The sequence below is a fragment of the Dermacentor albipictus genome, chromosome 8, assembly GCF_038994185.2.
Source record: "Dermacentor albipictus isolate Rhodes 1998 colony chromosome 8, USDA_Dalb.pri_finalv2, whole genome shotgun sequence".
NCBI classification, from domain to species: domain Eukaryota; kingdom Metazoa; phylum Arthropoda; class Arachnida; order Ixodida; family Ixodidae; genus Dermacentor; species Dermacentor albipictus.
This window is the reverse complement of record NC_091828.1, coordinates 118,676,101-118,699,567: the sequence shown is the minus strand read 5'-3', so window position 1 is coordinate 118,699,567 and position 23,467 is coordinate 118,676,101. Positions and strand designations below refer to the sequence as shown.

Below are 23,467 nucleotides of genomic sequence, written 5' to 3'. Positions count from 1 at the left end.
GCACTTCTTGCGCCAGCAAGAAGTGCCAGCAGCCACGTCAATTGTCATTCCACTTCCACCAATCGTTAAAACGTTTTCAGCGCCTGCATCTCTAGTGGTGCGTCTTGCACCTAATATACGGAACTTTGGATTAGTGGTTCTGAACATTGCATCAAAAATTTAACTATGGGAAGTGCCACGAGTAGTGCGTACTCCTTAGGATGAAGCTGCCTACCACGAGCGACAGCGATGGGCGGCAACTTACACGCGAAAAAAGGAAAACCACGGCAAAGCACAACCGAAAACCTTAAGCGCACACACAAAAAAACCCTGAGAACGCGCGAAAGAAAAAACACTCCTAAAGCTAGCTCCCTGCGCCAAGCACGCAAAAGCAAAAATGAGGTGAGAGGATGGTGAAACAGAAGATTTACAATACAGACTACTTGCGAAGTTTGCCTTGCGTGGTGCAAAACTCGGTGTAACTAACACAGCTTCGCTGTTCGACCATGTTCACGGACTGGAAGGGGCGGTGATTTTCTTTCTCACACCTTTAGCAAGCACTTTGTGCAAGAAAAATATGTAAGTGTTATATCACGCAGGAAATGGTGGCGCCACTGACGTTTATTTCTGAAAGTTATGCTCTTGCGTCCGCCATGCTCCTGCTTTCACGCGAGCACCCACGCTTAAGCGCGAGCGAGACGAAGAAGAAGAAGCGCCGTTCTTGAGCTCTGCTAGGGGTGCTCACAGAAAAGGACTCCGCCTCCTAGGAATACGACAAAGGCCCTGGCGATCTGAAAGCAGGAACCCGTCATCATCAAGGACAAGGAAAATTTCTCGACACCCTGTGAGTCTCGGAGCTACACGAGTCGGGCGAGCGGCCGTATTTTGTAGGGCCGCAGGGAATCCCCTGCCACCGTCGGCTCCAGTCAGGTTACACGCACTGACCGCTGACTGACGTCGGCCTCTAAGGCGTTTAGGAGCCGGATCAGCTAAGAAATGGCCGAAGACACCAGGGGTGCGCCAAAATATGTTCCCCAGTCGAAGAACGATCGTGGAAGCATTCCAGCGAGATCCTCCTCGAGCGACCAACGCGGTCGACCGGCTTCGGAACGCGAAGGCAGCAGCAAGGACAAAACCGATAGTGGGCATGCTCCTGCTGACGCGAAAAAGCCGGGTAAGTGATGTGTTATGGGGCCACCCCAGTAAATTAGCATATCGAGAGGATTTTCCTGTATGGCTTGTAAGCTTTTTCACACAACCGGTTCATCAAGAGAATTATTGGTAAAGCTATGACAGCGTAACTTAGTCGTTAGCGGCATACCTTTGTCGCGATTGCTACAACAATGACAACCTTACTGACATGCACTTAATTCTAGTAGAACTTCTCACCTCAAGCGGCAAATCTATAGAACAGAATAATATTTGGATATGGGGCCCTTTCAGTGACAGAGCAATGCAATACGCTTGTGCTTTGTAGGTTCTGACGTTCGTTGGTTGTTTGTGGTGTTCCCTAGTGTAAGATAACCCTAAGTAATACTTCAACTTGTCTCACGGGCTTCGTACTGTGTATTCGAGGTTCTATAGATTGAGGTTATAGTTGACATCAGCCGAGTGCCAATCTCTGGGCTCATGCCAACTGGTTGAAGGGTTGAAAGCCGGGAAACTGGGGTATAAGAGATATGAATGTGTGGATGACTAGTAGAGGACCGCACAAGCCGCTAGAAGCTTGCAATCGCCATTTGAGTGTAAATAAAGTTTCGAATAAGGAAAAAAACAGCAATACCTATCCTGAAAAAAATTAAGGAAACAGAAATAGGGGCTTGGGATGGAAGACATTAGTTCAAATCGAAATTACGTATATCACTCCGTAAAAGCAGTAGAAGGTGCTGAAATAACAGTCATGCTCTCAAGTACCAACTCCCCAGACCTAGCGAAAAAGCGTCGCACACTTGGATCAAGACAACGTAGTTGTCCTGTTCCGTGAGCTTCCAAGATGGCGTTCAGATGTGCGTGGCAAACCCAGAGTGTTAGAATACGTGATTGCCTCTTGAAATTTGTGTTTTTAATAGCCGGAGAGACTGAATGCCGCATTTCAACCTCACCATTACACCCGAGTGCCTGGATAAGGTAGCCTTACAGATGTCATTCCTTTTAAAACGAAGACTACCTGAATAATCAAGGTTCGCTAAAAAGGTAGGCTGCCTGCCGGTTGCTCACTAACATAAATCTACTGATCATTGAAACCGCAGGCTTTCCCGCTGCTGCGCTTGCTACAAGCAAATCTGATCAGCAGGCGACCGTCTCAAGCATTTCACCCGGCGTTGCTTCATCGTCGAGCAACACGCAAGCCAAGACACTCAGCAGCCCTTACTACTTATCGGGGTCAAATTCTGGGCGGACCCCAGAGTCACCGCATGGTATTTCGGAGACTGAACGACTTGTACGTCCAAACATTTCATTGTATTGCTGAAAGCGTAACAATTGTATATGGTGCTCTGTGTGATTCGCATGTGAAATTTTGCATGTTGTCATACCATTTTAACTCAATCGCGTAAAATGGTATAGCAGCAGAAAAGGCTCAGGCTGAACAAATTTTCTGTTAACTGACCATAAATGTAATAATTGCCCCATGCGCAAACACGTGTGCTGAACTGGCTGTCACCCTCGATTCCATGCCTTGGTTAAAAACATATTGTTCCACAATATGTTTTTGATGTGTCATATATAGGACGTTCCTTCTCTAAACGTCTTGTGCATGTGTGCGCGTATTCTAGGCAATGAGTTGCCAGTCCATACCTGTCTATACACGGGTACATTTGACTCGCATTGGAATTTATTGCATGAAGTGCGCCAGTAACGAACCCGACAAGTTGTTCCTTTGCATTTTCATGGCGATAAATATTGTAATCTTGTTTCTGGTACTACAAATAATAATATCACATATTGTAGTAGAAGATGAGATAGGTAGTAGTGCAGATTTCAATGTTTGGGGGGGGGGGGGGCTGCCCCCTATGTCTTACAAATCTTCTGTTTTGTTTTCCCCTCCCTGCCGCCCCTTCGTATTGTACCTTGCATTCGCTTGCATTTGTGTTTCGTTATTCCCGTCTCTTTACGCTTATTTTTAATTTACTTATTTACTTACGCTTATTTAACAGGCATTACGCCTTAGCAGCTGTTCTTGGCCGCAATAGTCACGCTTAAATTATTGCCACGAGTGACTGTACATTACGTTGAATATGACATCGCAGCTGGCCGAGCTGACAGTGCTCAGGGGTCGCAACATGCCCCTGGACGAGAGCCAGCTTCCAGTGAGCCCCATGGTGGAGCGAGGGCCCACGGCCTCCAAGGGACGGAGTGTGTCCATCGACATGCTACCCTCCATCAGCCTCATCTCTCCTCGGAGCGCGCTTCGTACGCCCGAACCTAGAGTGACGTCGGCGAGTCAAGATGCACCTACCGCCCGTGAGCGTTTACGCTCGTAAAAAGAACAATGCGCGAATCATTTTGGCTTTTTGGTGCCTCGCAGCATCATAGGCCACTCGCGTTGGAGGCACAAGGTTCGGATTGAGATTAGAATGTGCAGCTGCCATCGGGAGCCCGTATCAAGCGTATCTAATCACAGAATCGGAAGCCGTTTCAAAATCGTGCCGCCCGATTAATTCATTCCTCATATCCACACGACGTCAGTATTTCATCTTTGAACGCGCAATCCGCACTACCGTTCCTCTCCTATCGTCGCCGCATTGCTAGTTTCGCCCTTTTTCACAAGTTTTTTTTTTCATTCTTCTCTCAATCGAACACCGTATGTTAAAGCCGCAGCACGCATATGCTATCGCCCAAGTCATCCATTTCGAGTGGCCTGTACGCCATCGTACAAAAAGTCACGTTATCCTTTGCTGATGCGTACAAATTAAGTGCGCTACAAAGCAAAGCTACAAAGGACTTTCATATAACAACAATGAAATTTTTTTCTCAGTTAAGCGTTTCTTCGCAACTCGGCAAAGTGGAGGCATGTGATCTGAAAAAGCTTAAACTCGGTTTCCTTACACGAACCCCCGCAAGTGCAAGTGTAGTATCTGTATAAACCAATTAAATAATACGTAGAAATCATCTCATCTCAATCACCGCCGACCTTAAAGCGATTGTCATACAAGTAATGCGGTGACACGCCGTAATGCCAACGCTCTACCGCCGCAAGGGATCCTCTCACGCGCATCTCTGAGGACACATCCCGCCATCTACCGGCGCTCCTGAGAAGCTCGTCGTGGCGCATATCTAAATATGTAGTAAGACAACATTGCCCTAATTTCGGAGCCAGGTTTCGTTGAACTTAATCAGCTCACCAATTTCATGTCGAAGTGCCTTCGCGTCACGTGTCACTACAAAATTTAACACTGTCCTTGACACTAAGCATCTCTAATCTCATTTCCCGTTTGAAGTCTTGAAGAGCCTTCGTAATTTCCTTAGCATTGCCAGCCATTCTTAGAGATTACATGCAAAGATGCAGTCAAAGTTACAATCAAAGTTAGGCAGCAGTGCGCCGCAGTAGAATAACTATTCAACAACGCCCAAGTCTCACCTGCGTCAAAATGGGCGGGTGAGCGAACCTGTACGCTGCTTGCGCGCCGCTGCCAAACTGAGCTGCCGCCCGCAGTGCCGTCCCGTATAAAGGCAGCCGGTACGAGCCTCCCATGCCGATTGGTGGGCCGTGCGGCGATGCGCCAGGTAGCTGGGGAAGCCGGGCCGTCGAGTCAGCGATCTTGACAGTGTGCAGAACGAGATGAAATCTACGCTGTTCCTTGACGTAGACGGGGCAGTCAGTCGTCCCTCGGCCCCTTGCTCCTTGGCGAAGCGTGCAGAATCTGCGTAAAAAACGGATGGGTGAGCGAACCTGTACTACAGAGTCGATCACACTTGCCTAGAGTGGCCCGAAGGCTGCTCCGCACTGCGCCTGCGACACCTAGCGACAAGCACCGAGTTCTAGATGTGTTGGCCGATAGCGCCACGCGCGTGGACGCTGCGGCGTTCGCGGGCGGCCAAGATATACACGCCGCAGCATCCTAGCCGTGTCACGTTCGCAGCTCAGCTGGCAGTGCTCGTCCAGTGATGAAAAGCCGGTGCTCGCAACCCGTAAATCACGCAGGCCTGTACCTCGGCCGCCCGCGAATGCCGCAGCGTCCACGCGCGTGGCGCTATCCGCCAACACATCTCGAATCCGGTGCTTGTCACTCTTAGGCAAAGTGACACCCTTTGGTTTGCCGCTTCTGCCACACAACAATAATCGTTATCTGCCTTGATGCGTTTCCTTCCTTTAGCGCTGCGAGCCCGGAACTTTCCAGTAACGAACGCACGCACGTTATCAGAAGGGGCACTCCAAAGGGTGCAAACTGTTCTATGCTGATAACGCGCGTGCCGTTCGTTACTGGAAAGTACCGGCCTCGCAGCGTTAAAGAAAGGAAACGCATCAAGGCCGATAACGATTATTGTTGTGTGGCAGAAGGGGCAAGCCAAAGGGTGTAACTTTGCCTAAGAGTGTAGGCGTCGCAGGCGCAGTGCGGAGCAGCCTTCGGGCCACTCTAGACAAGTGTGATCGATTCTGTACGCTGCTTGCGCACCGCTGCCAACCGCTGTCGTGTGCTTATGAATGATATGTTCCAAGGTTTTGCATGAGTGCGATGTCAATAAACTTGGTCTGTATTTCGACAAAGGCTGCTTGTCAGCTGATTGATAAAGAAGAAGCACTCTAGCTATCTTACATGAGGAACGAACAGTAGCAGATGATAAGAGTTGTCGAAAATGACCGGAAGTAATCTTGATGATCGCAAAGAATAGCGAACTCTGAAAAAGATACTTGGCGCATGGCCGACTGCGGGCCTTCAAAAAAGAGCACTTCTTGCTCTGAAAAAAGTGTTTAGGGGGCACCAACATTTTGGGAAAATATTAAGTATTAGATGATCTGAATACGCTAAATGAGTAACACAAACGTTGTTCGTGGTTCATAATTGGTTTATGTGGTGATTGCAACTTTTACGCAACAAGCATAATTCTGTTCTGTACTTGCAGTGTATTACATGTGTTGCGTGTTTTGGCTGTTCAAAATATCTTGCTTTGTATATGCGTATGTGGACTGAACTAATGCACAGAACTTTGCGACTCATGTACTGTCGGACTGCATATTTTTTAATCGTCCAGTATTCTACTGAGTGCCATATTTTGTGTCGCTATTCTCCCTTTTTACGCTAATTTGTTTCTTTTCTGCCAAGTGACAAGGGGTAGCCGGTGCCACCATAAAGGCGCCAACCTCTCCTAATATTAATTTTAATAAAAAAAAGACGCATTGCGTATCTCATCTGGACTGGTGCACGTTTACGAACACAAGTTTAATAAGAGGTTAAGACTGCCTTCCTTGTTTATGTCAATGTCAATGATTGCTTTATAACAAACTATATTGGTGATAGAAGGAATGCATTCGGGATCGAGTATAAATAAAGACTAAAAATACTTGTTGAAAGCAGCAAATATTACTGACAGATCACTGATGACGTCATTACCAATTTTGAATGAAGTGGATGAAGCATCGTAAAGGTAAACGAAGGTTAGTTCTTAACAGAGTGTGAAAAAATGAAATATTTGGCCCTTTGAAGCTTAAAATTAGGGATCCAAGGAAGGTTAGCGTTACCTTTCTTAGTTTTAACGGCCACAAATGGTTGGCTATACACGGCTTTACAAGCTCTTCAAAGTAATGCACCAGTCCTTTTATCATAAGTGTATGACTAAGCACAAAACGCATCGAAATGATCAGCTAAAAGATCAGTAATGTAATTGTCCAGAAGGAGTGAAGCCCGGGAAACTAGTAAACGTATAGAGTAATTTCGAGGTTTGACAACACAGCAGCAACAAAACCCTGTCATGATCTCAGTGTAGCTCAATTACCCCCAAAGAAAACGTGAGGCTTATAGCACGTGAAAAGACAAGGACGAATAGAAGACGTGACACACACCGGCGCTGACTTGCAACAATCTTTATTTTGAGCAAATGACCCACACATATACACAACGTTTTCGCGCACATGATCATACATGCGCTGTTTGCAAAAATTCCTTACACACCATTGCGCAAGTAAGCTAACTCTCTGCGCGAAAGGGCAATTGATGGTTTTGACACACAGTTATCCCCATGCCTATCAATCACTTCTGCTTCGATCATTTCGCGAGTTAATCTTCTTCGAGTTCTTCTCACGATGGAGCAGTCTTTGTATGCTGGAGCACAAATCGAGCGATAATCATCATCCACCCCGGCAACAGCCCACCTGCAGTGCCTGCAGTGAGTGTCAAGGAACTCACCCCGCTTTTCTGCTACGTCATACCGGTGTTCCTTTAAACACTCGTAGAGGCATCTTCCGCTTTTCCCCACGTAATTTTTTTCCACACTTTAAAGGAAGGTTGTAAACAATTGCTCCCGCACATTCAACAAACGGTTCCTGGTGTTTCTTTTTGCGCGTGCGCTTGTCAGACAGGCCTGGTCTGGTTAGTGAGTCTGCACGGACATTGCAATTTTGTAGAAGCAACAACAAGCCCAAATCCATGCATAACTCCCAAGAGCAGCCCTTTTGGGCTAGATCTGAGCTTAAAGAAATTAAGTCGAGGATGAAATTAAACCTAGTAGGACTAGGAACATCTTGAGCGAGCCCAGAGTACAAGGAAATATTTATTAGTGCATTGCAAATTGCTACGTCACGATCTATTCTCTTTGGTGATGGCCAGTTCATGCCAGAAGCGTTGAAATGGCCCACGCAGATGCATCATGACGAATCAACGTTAGCCTGGCACATAAAATGCGCAATAGCATGTAGCAGATCAAGTGAAGAACCGGGCTGACGATATATAACGCTAATAAAAACAGTATAATTATTCAGGTAACTATTGCACAGCACGTATTCTGTCTCCGGGAGAGAAGGTAAAACTGAAACGAAGATCCGAGCTGATAAGCAGTTCGACGCCGCCGCTAGGGCCACGAATACTGTCTAGGTGCACGGCAATAAGACAGGGTGGGGTAAACTCAGAATCGTAAACATTACTGTGTAACCATGACTCAGCGATGCGAATAACATGAGGGGAATAAATAGAAATAAGAACCAATAAGTGTGGAAGCTTTTTTTTTAACAATACTGCAAGCTTTAATGTTCTAAACGACGAGGTTGTCGAAATGGCCAGAACGAGCTCGTCAGGGAGTGTATGAGGCGGCAGTCGAAGACGCAGGTACAGAAGATAATGGTTCGTTAGATGCATTTACTAATGTGCTTGAACTGCCATCGCATTTATAACGAACCGTGTCACTGAACCCATGATTGTACATTTTTATTTATATATTTATGTATTTTATTTATTCACGTCGCTTCACAGACTCCAGCATCGAATCATTGTGGGAGGGGTGAGGGAGGGGGATAGGAATGCTTACTGACTGTTATTGTGGATCACTGAGAAGTAAAAAATGCATCATTATACAATAGTGACACGTGTACTTATCTTTATCGGGCGACCACGTTTCGCTGCCTTACAAATGTAATCGCACAGCGCGGGACGCGCCTGCATTTATCCGAAGTTTCTGGAAAGTTATCGATGCTTATACCCGGCTGTCTGTAGTCGCCGAACCTAGTGTTATCTGATTTCATCGCGTGACGCGAATGGTGTAGAACTTTGTGGAAGGCACGCGGGTCACAACGATTAGTCTGGAACATTCGACAACTGGTGTATAAAAGCCAACGCGTTTGACCCGCCGATCACATTTTCGACGATCGCCGACTGTGTTCGCCGCTTTCATTTTGCTTTAAGTGTAGCCTGTTTTGTGAGCACAGGTTCGCCCAATAAAAGCTAGTTTTTGCCTTTCACAGTATTGCTACTGTGTTCTTTGACGCCACGACCACGTGACATCTGGTGGAGGTGCTTTGCGTTCATGTACCAGACGCCCCCACAAAGCCGTGACCCAAGCCCTCACGCGGAAGACACCAACGTCGCCAAGAACCAGCGAGGTAGCCGCAGGCTGCAAGGACTGCCCCCGGAGCACGGACTTTTGCCTGAGACGACTAGGAAGAGGGCCACCAAGTCCACCCCAATAGTTCTCACGACCACGTGACAATAGTTAATGACCCATTAGGAATGAGAAAAAATGGCTGTTACTTTTCCTGAACGCAAGCTGGACACTCATGTTCACGATGTGCTCCGTAACACTATTCCAGTGAATGGTAGCCTGCGGCAAAGCAGTTGAATAAAATGCAGCAGTTCTGCCAGAAATGCGTTAAAAGCTTAGAAGGTTGTTTAAAGGACGTAATGTGCGGTAAGGTTGTTGAAGAGGCAGCGTTGAATGATCGGTGCCAGCAAGCAGATTCCGTGATTGCAAAGTAGGAAGAGAGAGCAGTGATTTAATGTTTGGTCCGCTCGAGTGACGGTTGCACTTTCTGGAAATTAAACGTGCGTCGCGATATTGAACGAATTCAAGGTAATTCATTACGTAAGCCTGATGAGGTGACCAAATGAGTGATGCGTCCTCAAGTACTGAAGTTAGCGACCAAACTTTTGTTAAGGAACTGACGCTTCCCAGATGTTTTCCTTTTTTGTTCAAATAGAACAAATCCTTGCCGAAACGACCTTTTATTGAAGTAATTAGAGTCTTTGAGTTTATGAGTGTCTTTTTTTTTAGAGCAGCGGTTATGTCGTTAACTCTGGAAAGTTTTGGAATAATAGGACGAGTGGGAGAGTCGCGGCTCTATCAAATCTGTGGGCACGTTCAACGAGGGGCCAGCTAATTGTAGAAGTCTCGCTGAATTCAGACGTAACGTTGGACAACAGACTGGCAGTGTTTTGGTTTAAGTCTTCCAAAATACCTTGTATTATAGATTAATTCTTAAAAAAAGATTTTCTAGGTCAGAATTTTTTAAGACTAGCTTAGTAATTTTAGAAAATAAGGAACTCATTTCAGCACGTAGTTCGCAAATTGAACTGGAGTCAATTGATTTAGATGAAGATTCTAAAGCACTGACAGACGCCTCTAACCCATCCATAGCGGCAAGCGACTGTCTGTTGGAATTACGTAATGTCATGAATGCCTCGAGCCAACTTACTTTGCCCAGTCGGTAGTGTAGCGAACGCTCCGGATGCAGAAAGATCCTCAGTTTCATGGCATACGGGAGGAGGATGGGAATCAGCAGTCTCAGTGAGAGTGAAACTGAGGTTTGATCCTGTAGATACGGGTGGTTCTTCAACGAGGCAACGCCGTGTTTAAGCAGAAACAAAGAGAGAAGGCCTAATGTGCCTACAACAGCAACATGCATAACGAATCGTGTACCATGGTTTACCCTAGGTAGTAGGCTTCCCCCCCTCTCCCCTGATTGCGAAGCGTACTGGGCAGGTCCTTATTCTGCCATTAAAGTGCTCAAGCTTTTCAAGTCTTGTGCAGCTGCAGCGAAGAGGGACATATATAGGGCTTTCTCGACAGACGTTGTCCACGTGGCAGAATTGTGGCTTCATCGGGCGACAGCTGCGGCAAATGCGCAGCTGCCAAACGCGGTTGCTATCGGCGTAGTATTTCATCAATTTGTTTTACCGAAGATGCAGCGCGATGGTGTGAATGTAAACGTACTAGCTTGAACGTTCTGGCCGCAGTGACATGAATGCCCATCAGAATATTTTATGTCATGGCGGCGTGGAGATCAATACTCTCTCAAGACGCCGTTTCGGTCCCTTCCGAAAAAAAATACAGGTTGACGCGTGGCTCCAGTTTTTTTTTTCGTTTCAAGGTTATTAAGTCGCTTTCTTGAGAGTGGCGCGAACGCAGAATGCGAGCTGCTATGTGGGTAGTTTTCAATCCAGGCCACAGCCTGACGTTTGCGACGCGCGAGACAGTTAGTTCATCACTTCTTCCATTTCTCGATCTTTGTTTCTACTCCTTTATTTTTGGTTTGGTAGGGCGTATTCAGTTGCGATTCTTCTAGGTGTTTTGATGGCGCATAGACAGGCCGAAAGACGCGCTTTGGTGCTGATCCGGGAAGAGCATTCCCCATTGACGTATTGAGCTCAAGGAATCTAATCAGCCGGCACAACACGTTTTGGCAGCCTATCGCGTCACCTACTGCACTTGAGTTGAGTTGAGTTGTGGATATTAAACGATATAAATCCCGTTCCTCGAGGCGCACGAAAGGTCTGTTCGAACAATGAAATTGAACAATCTGTCATCGACTCATAACGTAAAATGTATGCTTCAAACCTCAATTGCTTCTCATCGTATATGTAAAATGTTTCAATATTTCGTCTACGAATATTTTGTCTTGAAATAGTGGTTACAACCGCACTACTATGGTCAGAATCGCCAAGTCGCATTCACGTATTTGTTTTGTCCATGACAGGTGTGTAGTTAATGATTATACCTGACCAACTGTTGCGATGGTGGAACTAGCAAGACAAAGGCAGGGTTGTATCATATAATGAATAGAAGAGATTCATTTACTTTCATGCGGTATAGTTCCTTTCTATGTGTATTTTGTAAATACAATAATGCACGTTTGATATATAGTGACGATATTTATGTTTTGTACCTCTGTACAGTTCAGAAAAAAATGTCCATGGGTTTGGCAACGCTATAAACAGCAGCTCATCATCTTCTTGTCTGTCGCTGATGGAGATGAGCAGAGGAGCATGGATTGAGAAGTGCAATTTATAAATATGAGGTCAACGTGTCTGATTTCGTGGACAAAGATGGGATCGAGCGCACTGCCGGTTCTTGCCGTGGGAACCATATTGAGGGAGGCCGACATGGCGCCAAACGCCTCCCTCGTGTACTCCAAATGCGACGCGTTTGGGGCTTCGTGAGGTCCACGCTGAAATCCCCACAGACGGCGAGAGGCATGTCCCGTTCCCGAGCGTTCTCGTAGCTAGTTATGTGTTTGCTTTTTGCGCTAAGCTATTTGGGTCATTGTGACGCATCGCGGCGCCATCGTCTTGGTGGAACCGCGACTGACGTAGACGGCAGCGACGGCTGTTTTTGTTTGCTGTACATTGCGTGACCCATGGAGAAATGTCGGACATAGTTATGCGCTGGCATATCGTCAACCGGAGCTACAGTCGTAGCGTGACGGATTCGACCGTGACATTGCGTACGAGAAGGTTCTCCTACATAGGATAACGCCAGCGCACCTTGCCTGGGCCCACTTGACCTGCCGAGCAAGTTCAGACCCGCTGATGGATTGTCGCTCCTCCATTCCGAGAGCGGGAGGACTCGTATCCTGGAAATATCCGAGCCCCCCTGGAGGTCCCCGACACGAGCATCGCGCGACTGCACATGGATGGCCGTAGGAATCGCGCAGTTCTCAAAGTTACGTGTGTCCACAACTTCTCAGACTGCTGGGTTAACGATGGAAGGGAGATAAAACTTGGACATGAAATCAGGGTATCGTAGAAATTTTCAACAATTAGGAAACATACTTACTTGACAGAGATTACTCGAGCTCGCGATGCTCTTTGGGGATGGAGTCTTTTTTACCCTTATCGAGCTCCTGCAGCCGCTTGGAGCAATGGCGAGTTGTCTGTGGTACCACTGTTGCTTTGCACCCTTAGCCTTAGCGTAGCCAACACAATGCTCTAACTATTCAAGTATGCGCTACCAGGTACCCAACGGAAAGACAGACAGACGGACGGACGGACGGACGGACAGACAGACAGACAGACAGACAGACAGACAGACAGACAGACAGACAGACAGACAGACAGACAGACAGACAGACAGACAGACAGACAGACAGACAGACAGACAGACAGACAGACAGACAGACAGACAGACAGACAGACAGACAGACAGACAGACAGACAGACAGACAGACAGACAGACAGACAGACAGACAGACAGACAGACAGACAGACAGACAGACAGACAGACAGACAGACAGACAGACAGACAGACAGACAGACAGACAGACAGACAGACAGACAGACAGACAGACAGACGCAACCAGATAGATAGATAGATAGATAGATAGATAGATAGATAGATAGATAGATAGATAGATAGATAGATAGATAGATAGATAGATAGATAGATAGATAGATAGATAGATAGATAGATAGATAGATAGATTGAAGAATTCACTCGGAAATTCAACTGTAAATCGTATAAGTATGCGTAAACATTGTGCAACTTGCTCATCACCACGCAGCCCGGTGTCATTATCAATGTTTCTAAACAATTCGGCCAATCCAAACGACAACGCTGCGCCGACAGGAACTGCTGCAAACGACGAAGCCAGGTGTGCTGATGACTTTCCGATTACTATAAGCCGTTATCGCTCTTTAGCGCCGCGTCTATCCGCGTAGTACCACTACGAACCGTGATCAACCGTACTTCGGAGGCGCCTGCGTATGGCACGGCCACGCAGACCATATGTTGAAAGCGTCCTGCGATGCGGACAGAGTGCCGAGTGGTGATAGCTTCGCACCCTGAGTTCTCGCCGCTTACTTCGTGGTAAAGGGAGATGCGGGTCCCTATCTTCAAAGCGATCTACGGAAGAGTTAAGGTGCCGCGTGTGCTCAGAGATTCGTTAGCGCTGTCTTCTGGCTGATTCGTGCCCGTTGCAGCGAAAAGCAGCTTCGAAAGTGACTTCGCTCACTGCTGCACACTCGATCACGAAAGCAATCGCCTTATGCGACGGACAGTGTTTCTTATTGGGTGAACTTCGAAGTGCTTCGATTACATACGGTAGCTTAGAAAGCCCCCTTACGTGGAGATCTGAAATGTCTATACATTTAGAGTGACGCGACTATATGCGCTACAACTTTCAGCGTAACAATTTCATCATGTATGAGAATTGACGAACAACAATCTTCGCGGTGTGCGATGGAGCCGAAGTCTCTAGGCTCCGATTAGATACGGTAGCTTAGAAAGCCCCTATCGTTGCCCTGCACTTTCTGCGGGTCTTGTTAAAATTATTTTCTAAACAACGTCGGCAGCGAAAGGGTGTTTAAGCAATCGTGCAACACTTCATTTGTTGTTTCAATTCTTTAAAGCATTTGTCGAAAACAACGAAATATAATACACGAGAAGCTAGGTTGCATCAACTGCTCCTAAATGTTTCCGAAATAGACTGCAGCCATGCGTGAATTATTCTAGTAAGTTTCCAGCGAAGCTATTTTTCTCGAGTGATCGTATTAGGAAACGAACCCTCTTATTTCAAACGTACACCCACCCGGACGACAATCCACCTCGACTGGAGACAGCGCAAGGAGGTGGAACCCCTCGATGGAAGTGGTCACTGCATTTGAATGGCGCATCACTGCAGTTCTTCATTAGCGCAGTGCCTTCATCAGCCGAGGGTCGAAGGTCATTTGAGAATGCGGATGTAAGTTGGTGGTAAATGAAGCTCAAATATTGAAATAGTGCACACACGTGGCGATTCAACAACTTGATAAAGAAATTCTACCACAGGAGCTGTTTTTCTTCAGGTCTTCCAGGGATTTGCATTTTACCTAAACTTAGTCATCGCCAGATATGACTCATGCAGAATTACTAAAAAATATATCTGCATGAATTTTCTCGCTGTAAAAAATGAAAGCCGTCGAGAACATCACTCCTTCAGTAAATCGAATGGATTTCTTGGACTCTTCTAGTTTTATTGCGCAGACGTTTGATTGGTTAGTTAGCCAGTTTCCGTTCTCGGACTTCTTTTCAATCTCTGTCCCGCAAACGAGTAGTAGGGAGCGTTGGCCACCGAAGCCTGCCGCGCGTCTTGTGGACTCTTCGAAATGCACTCTTCTTGAATGGACAAGTAGGCAGGCAGCCCATGTGGGACGTGTAATTTATGTTGTGTGTAGCGGTGACTAACAGCGTCGACTGGGTAACGGAGAAGCAAACCCCGGTTCAGAGCCAGCCGTAGAGTTTCGCACAATATTACCTAGGGGAAAATCTGGCGCCCCCGTCTATGGGAGTTTGATGGTATACGTATGTGTGCGCGAGGTTTCTGTTGGCTGGCGTTGAGTGAGGTTTCGCCTAATACGTGGGCATGGCTGCATAAATATTGCTTTCCTAAAATGATATTTTGAGGTTTCCATATGGTTTTAATTCGCCCGTATTGCATATTTCAGTGAACCCAACACAGCTACAGTTTACAATCAAGCGAAAAAGAGCAAGGGCAGACGACAAGCTGTCGCAATGCCAGCGCGGACCTTGTCGTCTGCCCACCTACTTTAGTGGTGTCGCCGACACTTCTTGCGTTTCATATAATTGTACGTTCAGCCATCACCCCTCCTGAATAAAATAAACACGTTGCTATATAATAATCGAGCTAAGACGTCTTCTCACTCGCTCTTCTGATAAAATATCAACCATTGTGACCGACGGAATCGTGCTAACCAGCCACCCCTTCGAAGTGTCCCGACTTTACAAGAACTATGCCAATCCGAAGCCACATATTCACGTGTACACAGCAGCGTCGCACTTGTGTTCTCTCAATACGCAATGACGCGCGAAATTGTATGTGGTCAGTAACTTGGAACGTTCTAAAAATTGCTCATTCCTGGCCTCCTATTGGTCGGCATCACGAGGAATCGCAACGCTACAGTTTCATAGAGCAATCGGGTAGCGACACCGATAGTACTATCGTTATTAATGCTAGCGATGGCCTTTCTTACGCGCCCGACTCATAAAAAAAGGCTATCAATACCATATGTAGTCAATACACGGTTATATTTGCATCGCTAGCACATACTCTGTGGCACGTAGCCAATAGCACACACCCAGTAACCCAATTATGGATTCGGGCACATACCGAGTAGCACGGGCCACATCCATGGCACCACGTAATACACAATGTAGAGAATTAGTGCACTCCGCCAAATGCACCCCTCAACCCCCCCTAGAGAGCTCACCGCGGTAAGCAAAGACGGGAAGCACCAGCATTTATATTCGGCAATTTATTTTGCTGTGCTCGGTAACACTGTGGCGTACTTAATCACCTAAATGCGGGACAAGCAACAAGAAAGAACACCCACGATATATGTGAAATGTATAAAGTACATGCAACTAGAAATGTATCCGTGGGGTCACTGGAAGTGTGCCACTTGGTATGTACACCAGGTGTCAACGGGCATATGCCGCTCGTCAGTAAACCTTGTTTTGACGTCATCTTGGCTTACTGCAAGCGTCAAAACACACCAACCCGGTGACACTCACCGTAATGTGACTTTTCTTGCAAATGACGGCCGGCGTCGAGGTTGCGCTTTTTTTCGGCTCTCAAGAAGTGCTTAATCCCAAATATGACCTTCAACATCGCCTCTGGGCACTTTAAAGACTTGGCAGATATTGTGCTAAAAGACGTTCTCTGCTGACGAAGCGCTTCGCGACCACTGGTCATGTTTTTTCGTCAGTCACAATATGGCGAAATATTTGTCAAAATGCTACAAAGATTGCCAGAACCAGTGCTGCCATTATGATCAATAAAATTTAGGCTAACGCGTATACTATTTGGCTCCAATGGCGATGCGAACCGGGTGATGTATTCTGTAAGAGTCCACATGTCCATTTTGGCTACTGCTCATTGGATTCAACTGTACGAGCGAGGAGGAGGCGAGCGTCCCCAGCCAAATAGCAGTGGCCGAAATGGTCAGTCCAATAGGTGGACTCCTACAGAATACCTCCCCAGATGTCTGCATCAGTAGTTGGTCAGAACCCGTGACGCTGCAGACACAGGCAGCGCCATGTTCAAACCGTACGCAGGCTTGTCTTGTCCCGACGGACACCGCAGTCGAGAACCTATACAACGAACACCTCTAGAACGGAATGATCTGTATAACGAATCACTTGTGTGCGCTCTAGCTTCCATTCGGCCACTACATAAAATTATTGACTTTCCTCCTTGCACCAGGAGCGGGAGCATATCAGTGTGTCCTATTCTCTCCTCGTGGCTACCAACGCTTATGCACGCCGCGTTAAACTGAATCTCCGCCTTCGCGGACGGCTCTAATTCCCCAGTAGTTCCCTCGTAGCAGAACGCTGCGAAGACGCTGCGAAAAATTGCACCGCCTTCGGGTGTGGCCCAGGGTGTACAGGTTCTTTCTGGAGCACAATATTCTACCGATCATCACGACACTCCTTAATGCGAAATCTATAGGTGTGTTCATTCAGCAATATACTTGCTGGAGTGGACAATCGGTCTCGTGCGGCACATTACAAACGGAGTGAAGTGTGACCCGACTACTCCCCCAATCGGGAGATCGCGAGGGGCAGTGTGTGGGTTCAGTGCAGCCGCAGGAGACAGGATGGATGGATGGATGTTATGAGCGTCCCCTTTGGAAGGGGGCGGTGGGTTGCGCCACCAATCTCTTGCTACTATGCTGACTAATACCCTACCTAGGTTAACGCTTCCGCTTCTGCAAGGCTTCCGCTCGTGCAGCGTTTCTATCGGTGGACGCGCTCAAAGCATGCAATCGGTGAGCAGAAGATCGATGGATGGATGTTATGAGCGTCCGCTTTGGAACGGTATGGCGGTTCTGCGCCACCAAGTTCGTGTTGTTTTATTACCTAATATCCTACCTATGTTAAACAAGAAAGAAAGGAAGGTAAAAAATGGCTGTGGCTTAGGTAAGGTTAAGCCCAGGATGCGAAGCATACTAGCCTTTATTTTAGTTGTTGAACCACTGTTTAGCCTGGTGAACTGCTGTTGCTTGGCTATATTTGGTTCGGCTAGACGAAGAAACAACTCATGCATTACTTCTTCGCCTTCAAGAGTGGAACGCGACAGCGTTCCCGTCGACCCGCCAAGGGGTGTAAGACAATGGGCTACAGGGCAGCGACTACGCGCCCCGCATTGGACGCGGTGAGCGTCGAGCAAAGCAGCGTTCGGCGCGGCAACGAAATGTGCGCCTGAGCAAGAGACGCACGCCTTAGAAACAGCGCGTTTCTAAGGCAACACCGCATTCACTAGAGGCGCTTTTGTACCGCTTTGAAGCGTTGTACTCGTGGCTCAGTGGTAGCGTCTCCGTCCCACACTCCGGAGACCCTGGTTCGATTCCCACCCAGCCCGTCTTGCAAGAGTTGAGCCAAAGCCACTTCTCCTCTGTCGTGACGTCACGGTGTCACGTGATTTCATGGTCACCGCCGCGCCTGAGGAGCTGGGTTGAGCCCTCGTAATATGCTTCGCATAAAAGAAAGCCCACGATGAATTTCCACAACCAAAGTTTCTGAAACTACATAGTGTGAACTTTGTTTTGGTGCGCCTCGGTTGTTTGTCGTTTCCCTACTTTTTTTCCGTCAATTTTCCAATCGCCTCTTACTAATCTCTGTTGCGGACATGTTTACTTTCCCCCTGCTCTCGCTGGGGAGAAGGGCTACAAAGAGGCCACCGATTCTTAAATCGACCGCTGTGCAGGTAACTTCACATTCTAATAAACCATGCTCCATCGTTCCCCTAGCTTTACCGCAGCAAACACACACTTGTATCTTTTTATATATCGCTTTATAGTTGCGTGTTCTAAGGCATCCTGGTCTGGCTTCGAAAACTAGTAAGCCTACGTTTGAGTTATCATAAATTATTTCTTTCCTGATTTCTTCCATTTTCCTTAAGTAGTTACTCATGTGCGGGTTTCTTTTCCATTGCCTCCACCCATGAAATCGTCTCAACATTTGTTACTTCACGCTTGAGGTTCGTTTTCGCTGCGTTTCTCATCATACAGGCCGCATACTTTCTGGTAAGCTTCCCAGTTCTTTTCCTCCACTGTGAATCGATGTTATTCCTGTACAAATACTTGAACACTCTCCCAACCCGTTTACTTTCTTCAATGTTCGTCAGTTGTTCCCCATAATTATTGTTACTGGGAGCTTCACTCACTTCAAAACTTGTCCAGCCAATACCACCCTGCACAGCGTCATTTGTAGTCTCCCTGTAGCGCCCAATGCGAGGCGTCCCACTGACCTTTGGTAACCATCGAGACCTGCTTGTGTCCCTGATTTCAAACAAACAACAAGCATTTCAAAATGTGATGTCTGGAACCATGCATTAGATCTTTCCACATACTCCAGAGCACCTCGTACCTATTGTATCCCCATAGTGCTCTGTGTTTCATTATGACCGCACTTCTCTTCGCTAAATTCGTGTAACGATAAATTCGAGACATAACTTATCGCCGCTGATGGCCGGAGATGGTGCGCTACTCTGGCGCCATCTCGTAACGGTTGTCGACGCAGAGGCCGCATTTCACGGCGTTACGCTATTCTTCTCACGCTTTCGCCATACCCTCCTCCACGGCTTTCTTCCTCGCGCTCGCTTCGATGTCACCGTCTTTCATGCCCCGCTGCGCTCCCCATTCACTCTTTCATCCTTCGCCGTGCTCGTTCGCTCGGTTACGCCGACGCTCAACGCAGGAACCGGAGCCTAATAGCTGCGCTCTAAAATTACGGACAAAAAGAGATGTGCGTGTGCCTTTTTTGTTGTTGTTTATTGACCCGCTTCGCCGACCGCACGTGTGTCGGTAAGTCGGAAGGGTGAATGGCATAGATGCGACTAGAGAGGGCAGATGAAGAAGGGGTAAGTGGCCTCATGGGGTGCGAAGGAAACCTCCCCTATCACATTGAACGGAACTGATGGCTTCCACAGTGTAACACGCTCGTCTAAACTCACCGGCGGAACGTAAGTCGCCAGAAAATAAACGTTCCACAGTCTTTCGGACGAAGAGGAATGCACAACAGGGAAACGTCGTCCCACAGTCGCTAATGTAACGCGCTAACGAATCCGCACGCTCCTTTCGCATACAAGCAAACACGCCTAGTGCTAATCTAAACAAGGCGGAATGTGTTTCCAAAGGGCAACCAATTCTCTCACATAGATTCCATGCTGATAGGTGACGTTGTCAATGGAATAACGTTTCCGCGAATTCCACATTCCACAATCTTCACGCTTCGCAGAAACACGGTGACTTCAAACGGTCGAATCCGGAGGCGAACAAGGTGAAGGCTCCGGTTGGGACAATCACTCTCTGAAGACGGTTGGGACAATCACTCTACGAAGACAAAAGAAGCCTGAGGCTTCTTTTGTTCGCGCTGTCGGGATTCCTTTCTTTGGCAACGTTAAAAAGGGACAAAAAAGAGAAATTTACTTAGGCTGCATTAGTGAATAACCCTTCCAGAATACAAAAAAGCCACCTTTAACCATGAAAAGATGCCTGGTAAGCAAAACAATTATGCATATTCCACAGACTGTGGGAATGGGCGTACCGAAAGATTTCTGACACTATCTCATTTTTAGATTTTTGTATGTATGAACAATGTTCGGCGGTGATTTTCATGGCATAGGACATTCGTGGTGTAACGTTTAATGTCACCTTGAGCGCACCAAATTCGTTCATCGGCGTAGTAAAATTTTCTGTTGCGCCGAAAGGCGAAGCACCAATTGACACAGCAAATTAGCAGATTTCTGTACCTAGTAAGGATAGCCGTTTTATCGGCCGTATAAACGTGTACACATTCGCTTACTAACCAAATTAACAATGATACAATGTGTAAGTGCGACTCGACGAGGGCGTAGAAAGAAGCAAACACACGGACACAATGTTGCCTTTCTGTGTCTGCTCCTTTCTACGTCCTTGTCCAAACGGACTTACAAATTCTATCTTGGATTCAAGCCAACTAGCCCGACAACGCGTTTTCGCTAAATTAACGAGCATTGTGTAACGCACGCACAGGTGAACATGAACACACGTCGCTTAAAGACAGCGAAAACTGGATTCCAAAACACTGGAGGTAGGAATCATGGCAGCAGCCGCAAGCCAAGAAACCTCCATTCATCTGTCGCTTCAACGCGTATGTAACGCAGAAAGCACAGCGCATACGAGCCAACCGACACTACGCGCACTCTGCGAACATTGCAGATTGCTTTGAGAATGAGGCGCACGCGGGCGCACACTTTGTCCACGTCACAGAGCGTTTTCTGGACGCACGAACGCCGGCAACGCGTCCCCACGGCGTCCGTCCAAGGCATCTACTGCGGCTTCGCGATTGCTGTGGTCTACGCCGTGGTAGACGCCGCGGTTGCCTTCACTCTGTACGGAGCGGTGGGCGAGGAGGACATCTAGGTATCGTAGCAGCCCCTCGAGAAGAACGCCGCTCCTGTCTCGCCACACTCTCCTGCCTCGCGCGCCACAGGAGAGGGCACGCACCCTGGCCGCGTTCCTCGCTCACGCACGCGAGACTGAACCGCGTTCGCCGGCTCATCCTCACACGCTTTCACTCATACAGAACCTCACGGCGACGGCAACGGTGATGCCCAAGGTGACAGTAGAAATACGGCTGGAGTGGCCATATAATTGATCTCGCCATAAAAGTCCATAGAGCGAAACATGCTTGCTCGACGTGCTGTTGTGTGCCATTGTTCGTTGCCTACGAGAAAGTTGACACTGTCATTCGCTATACACGGCGCGCCGCATTCCGGCTAAAGTGTGTAGCTGCTGGACATCCGCTTGCGTAGTGTCGGCCTTGCTGGCTCGGCGGCGTGACGCCCTGCGACAGTTGTCAGAATGAGCACACTTCTTGAGGCGCCTATTTTTCAGAAATAGCGGAAACTAAATAAATAAAAGAGCTTCACATTCTTAGTGGCATATATTTTGCTACACAAGCTGGCATCAAAGAAAGTCATTGAGGAGCACAGTAACCAAAGCTGCCAATGAAGAGGTTTATTGTAGATCAGCACAGACAAAGTGGCGCAGTACCAGTGCACCCAGTCGGCGTCCCTCTTTCCCTCTTTCATGCAAGCGTTTTTATATCGGCCAAACGGGGCGTTGCATCAACGACCGCATGCGCGAACACTTCAACAAATTTAAAAAACGGGCAAAAGATAGTCAGTTGTCACTACATTGCAATGAATGCGGCTGCAAGCCATCCTTCGAAGGTGTAACCTATCTGTCAAAATATCGTGATGACCGCGCACGCCTTATATCCGAAGCCTTCCACATTCACGTTAGTGGTGAAGCATGTGTAAGCCTCCCGTCCATTTCTCTCCTTCCAAAGGAGATTGCCTTCTTATCACATTAATTGCATTCCCCCTGCGCATGCCCTATGCTGTAGATTCTGTGGTTTCAGATAGCGGCGGAGCATATATATGCTGACTGACGGAATGAACACACATTGGTTGTTAGTCAGTGCCGTTGTCTGTGTCCCTTCACTCGTCCCGTCGTTTAGCGCTGTTTTTATTGCTGGTATCTATACTCAATCGAGTGCCTTTTCATAGTCTATAAAATCCAGCTGGAGAGGATGAGTGTACTCATTAGAATTACTGGTAGATGGCAAAGACGAGATCCATTGTAAAATATTCCGTCCCGAAGCCAGCTAGTTTTCTTGGTTGATTAAAGTGTTGCCCTGATTGGATTGGAAATTTCTGAATTTACTACACAATACTGAAACGAAGCGAATAGGGCTATAGCTTTTCAGTTCTTTAACGTCTGCCTTCTTAAGGATTTGTATGTGGTTGAAATTCTTCCAGCTCTCTGGTGCGCTTGATGTCGTGACGTATTGCGTATACAGGGACTCAAGTTTTCGGACATAATATTCACTCCGTCTTCGATTAAATCAATCGTTATTCCATTTCCTCCTGTCACTTTTCCCATGAACATACCTTGAAAGGCCTGTATAACTTCATCACTTGTTGTAGAAGGAGCCTCTGCATTGTTCGCCACTACTTCAAATGAAGCCTGCGTGCCTGTTCTGGGTGCTGTACAAGTAAACCTAGTCGGCGTCTGCCGATTATAATGCGTATATAAAGAAACTTTCCGAAGAAATTACGCGCTTATCTACCACTCCGTACAACTTGCTCTGTCCCATGGCAAGTTTTCATCTCGCTGATTTTATACTGTCGCCATTTTCTACGGCTTTCTCAATTTTTCTGAGGTTATAACTGCGAATATCGCTTACTTTATTTTTTGTTCACCAGCTTTGCTACTTCAGCGAATTCAATGTGGTCGCTATTTGTCCCTCTCTCTATATGAGTGCTGAAAGACCCCGTGTAGAAGTGAAAATAAAAGGCATGCAGATTAATAATATTCTCGGTGCTTCATCAATGAAGAAGATCTATCTAGTAATATTGGGATTAAACTTTAGGCTGAAATTGAAGCAGCAAGAGCAAACGCGTTGCGACACTTTCTTGGAAGTTACGCTGCTGACGTCACTGCTTTGGGGAGTATGCGGTGAGGCAAGTGCGAGCGTCAGTAAAGAAAACTAACTTTTACGGCATTTTTATCGTTCTATATCAATCGCAGACTAGGGAGAAGTCTCTTCGACAATTCCTGTCACTACTGTCAGCGGCAAGCAAGCAAGGTCGCTCGCCTGCAAAAACACTATGAGCACACTTTCAGACGACGTTCCGTCTTGTCCATGGCTGTGTCTATAAATAAATAAAGAAAAAAAATGGTTTTACCTTGCAAGACAATAGAAGTTTGTGACATCAATTCGTGGAGCTTTCATAAGAGCT

General features: G+C 47.1%; 3 protein-coding genes across 14 annotated transcripts in view; 2 read left to right on the top strand and 1 right to left on the bottom strand.

Annotated features, from left to right (window-relative positions):
* Positions 1-23,467, bottom strand: part of LOC135910324 (uncharacterized) — a 312,252-nt gene that overhangs the window by 142,686 nt on the left and 146,099 nt on the right. For 10 of the 11 annotated variants that reach the window (XR_011508107.1, XR_011508108.1, XR_011508106.1 and 7 more), the window contains one exon: positions 4,559-4,841. Coding sequence is in view for 5 of the 11 variants with exons in the window: in XM_070524262.1 (XP_070380363.1) it covers positions 4,559-4,841 (283 nt within the window). In the remaining 6 variants the exon portion in view is untranslated. Of the gene's footprint in view, positions 1-4,558; positions 4,842-4,897; positions 5,218-23,467 lie in introns of those variants that run through there. The other variant, XR_011508105.1, reaches the window with a different exon arrangement.
* The window catches only part of LOC135910322 (uncharacterized PE-PGRS family protein PE_PGRS46-like), a 146,287-nt gene that overhangs the window by 118,845 nt on the left and 3,975 nt on the right, over positions 1-23,467 (top strand). The gene's annotated exons all lie outside the window — the stretch shown is intronic.
* LOC139049065 (uncharacterized) lies at positions 388-23,275 on the top strand. Of its 2 annotated transcripts, none has more exons than XM_070524256.1 (4): positions 388-1,153; positions 2,229-2,419; positions 3,228-3,441; positions 8,870-9,230. In XM_070524256.1, exons 1-4 carry the CDS (start codon positions 976-978, stop codon positions 9,109-9,111), a joined length of 825 nt encoding a protein of 274 aa, XP_070380357.1. In that variant the 5' UTR covers positions 388-975; the 3' UTR covers positions 9,112-9,230. The 2 variants fall into 2 exon arrangements, with proteins under 2 accessions (XP_070380357.1, XP_070380358.1); XM_070524257.1 differs by lacking the exon at positions 8,870-9,230 and adding an exon at positions 23,256-23,275 and having other exon boundaries at positions 671-1,153.

Bases quoted from the DNA above. Each gene is read 5' to 3' on its own strand.
- LOC139049065 (XM_070524256.1), top strand. From the start codon at position 976: ATGGCCGAAGACACCAGGGGTGCGCCAAAATATGTTCCCCAGTCGAAG. The intron at 1,154-2,228 runs GTAAGTGATGTG...TTGAAACCGCAG, and splicing joins TGCTGACGCGAAAAAGCCGG to GCTTTCCCGCTGCTGCGCTT. The intron at 2,420-3,227 runs GTACGTCCAAAC...ATGACATCGCAG, and splicing joins TTTCGGAGACTGAACGACTT to CTGGCCGAGCTGACAGTGCT.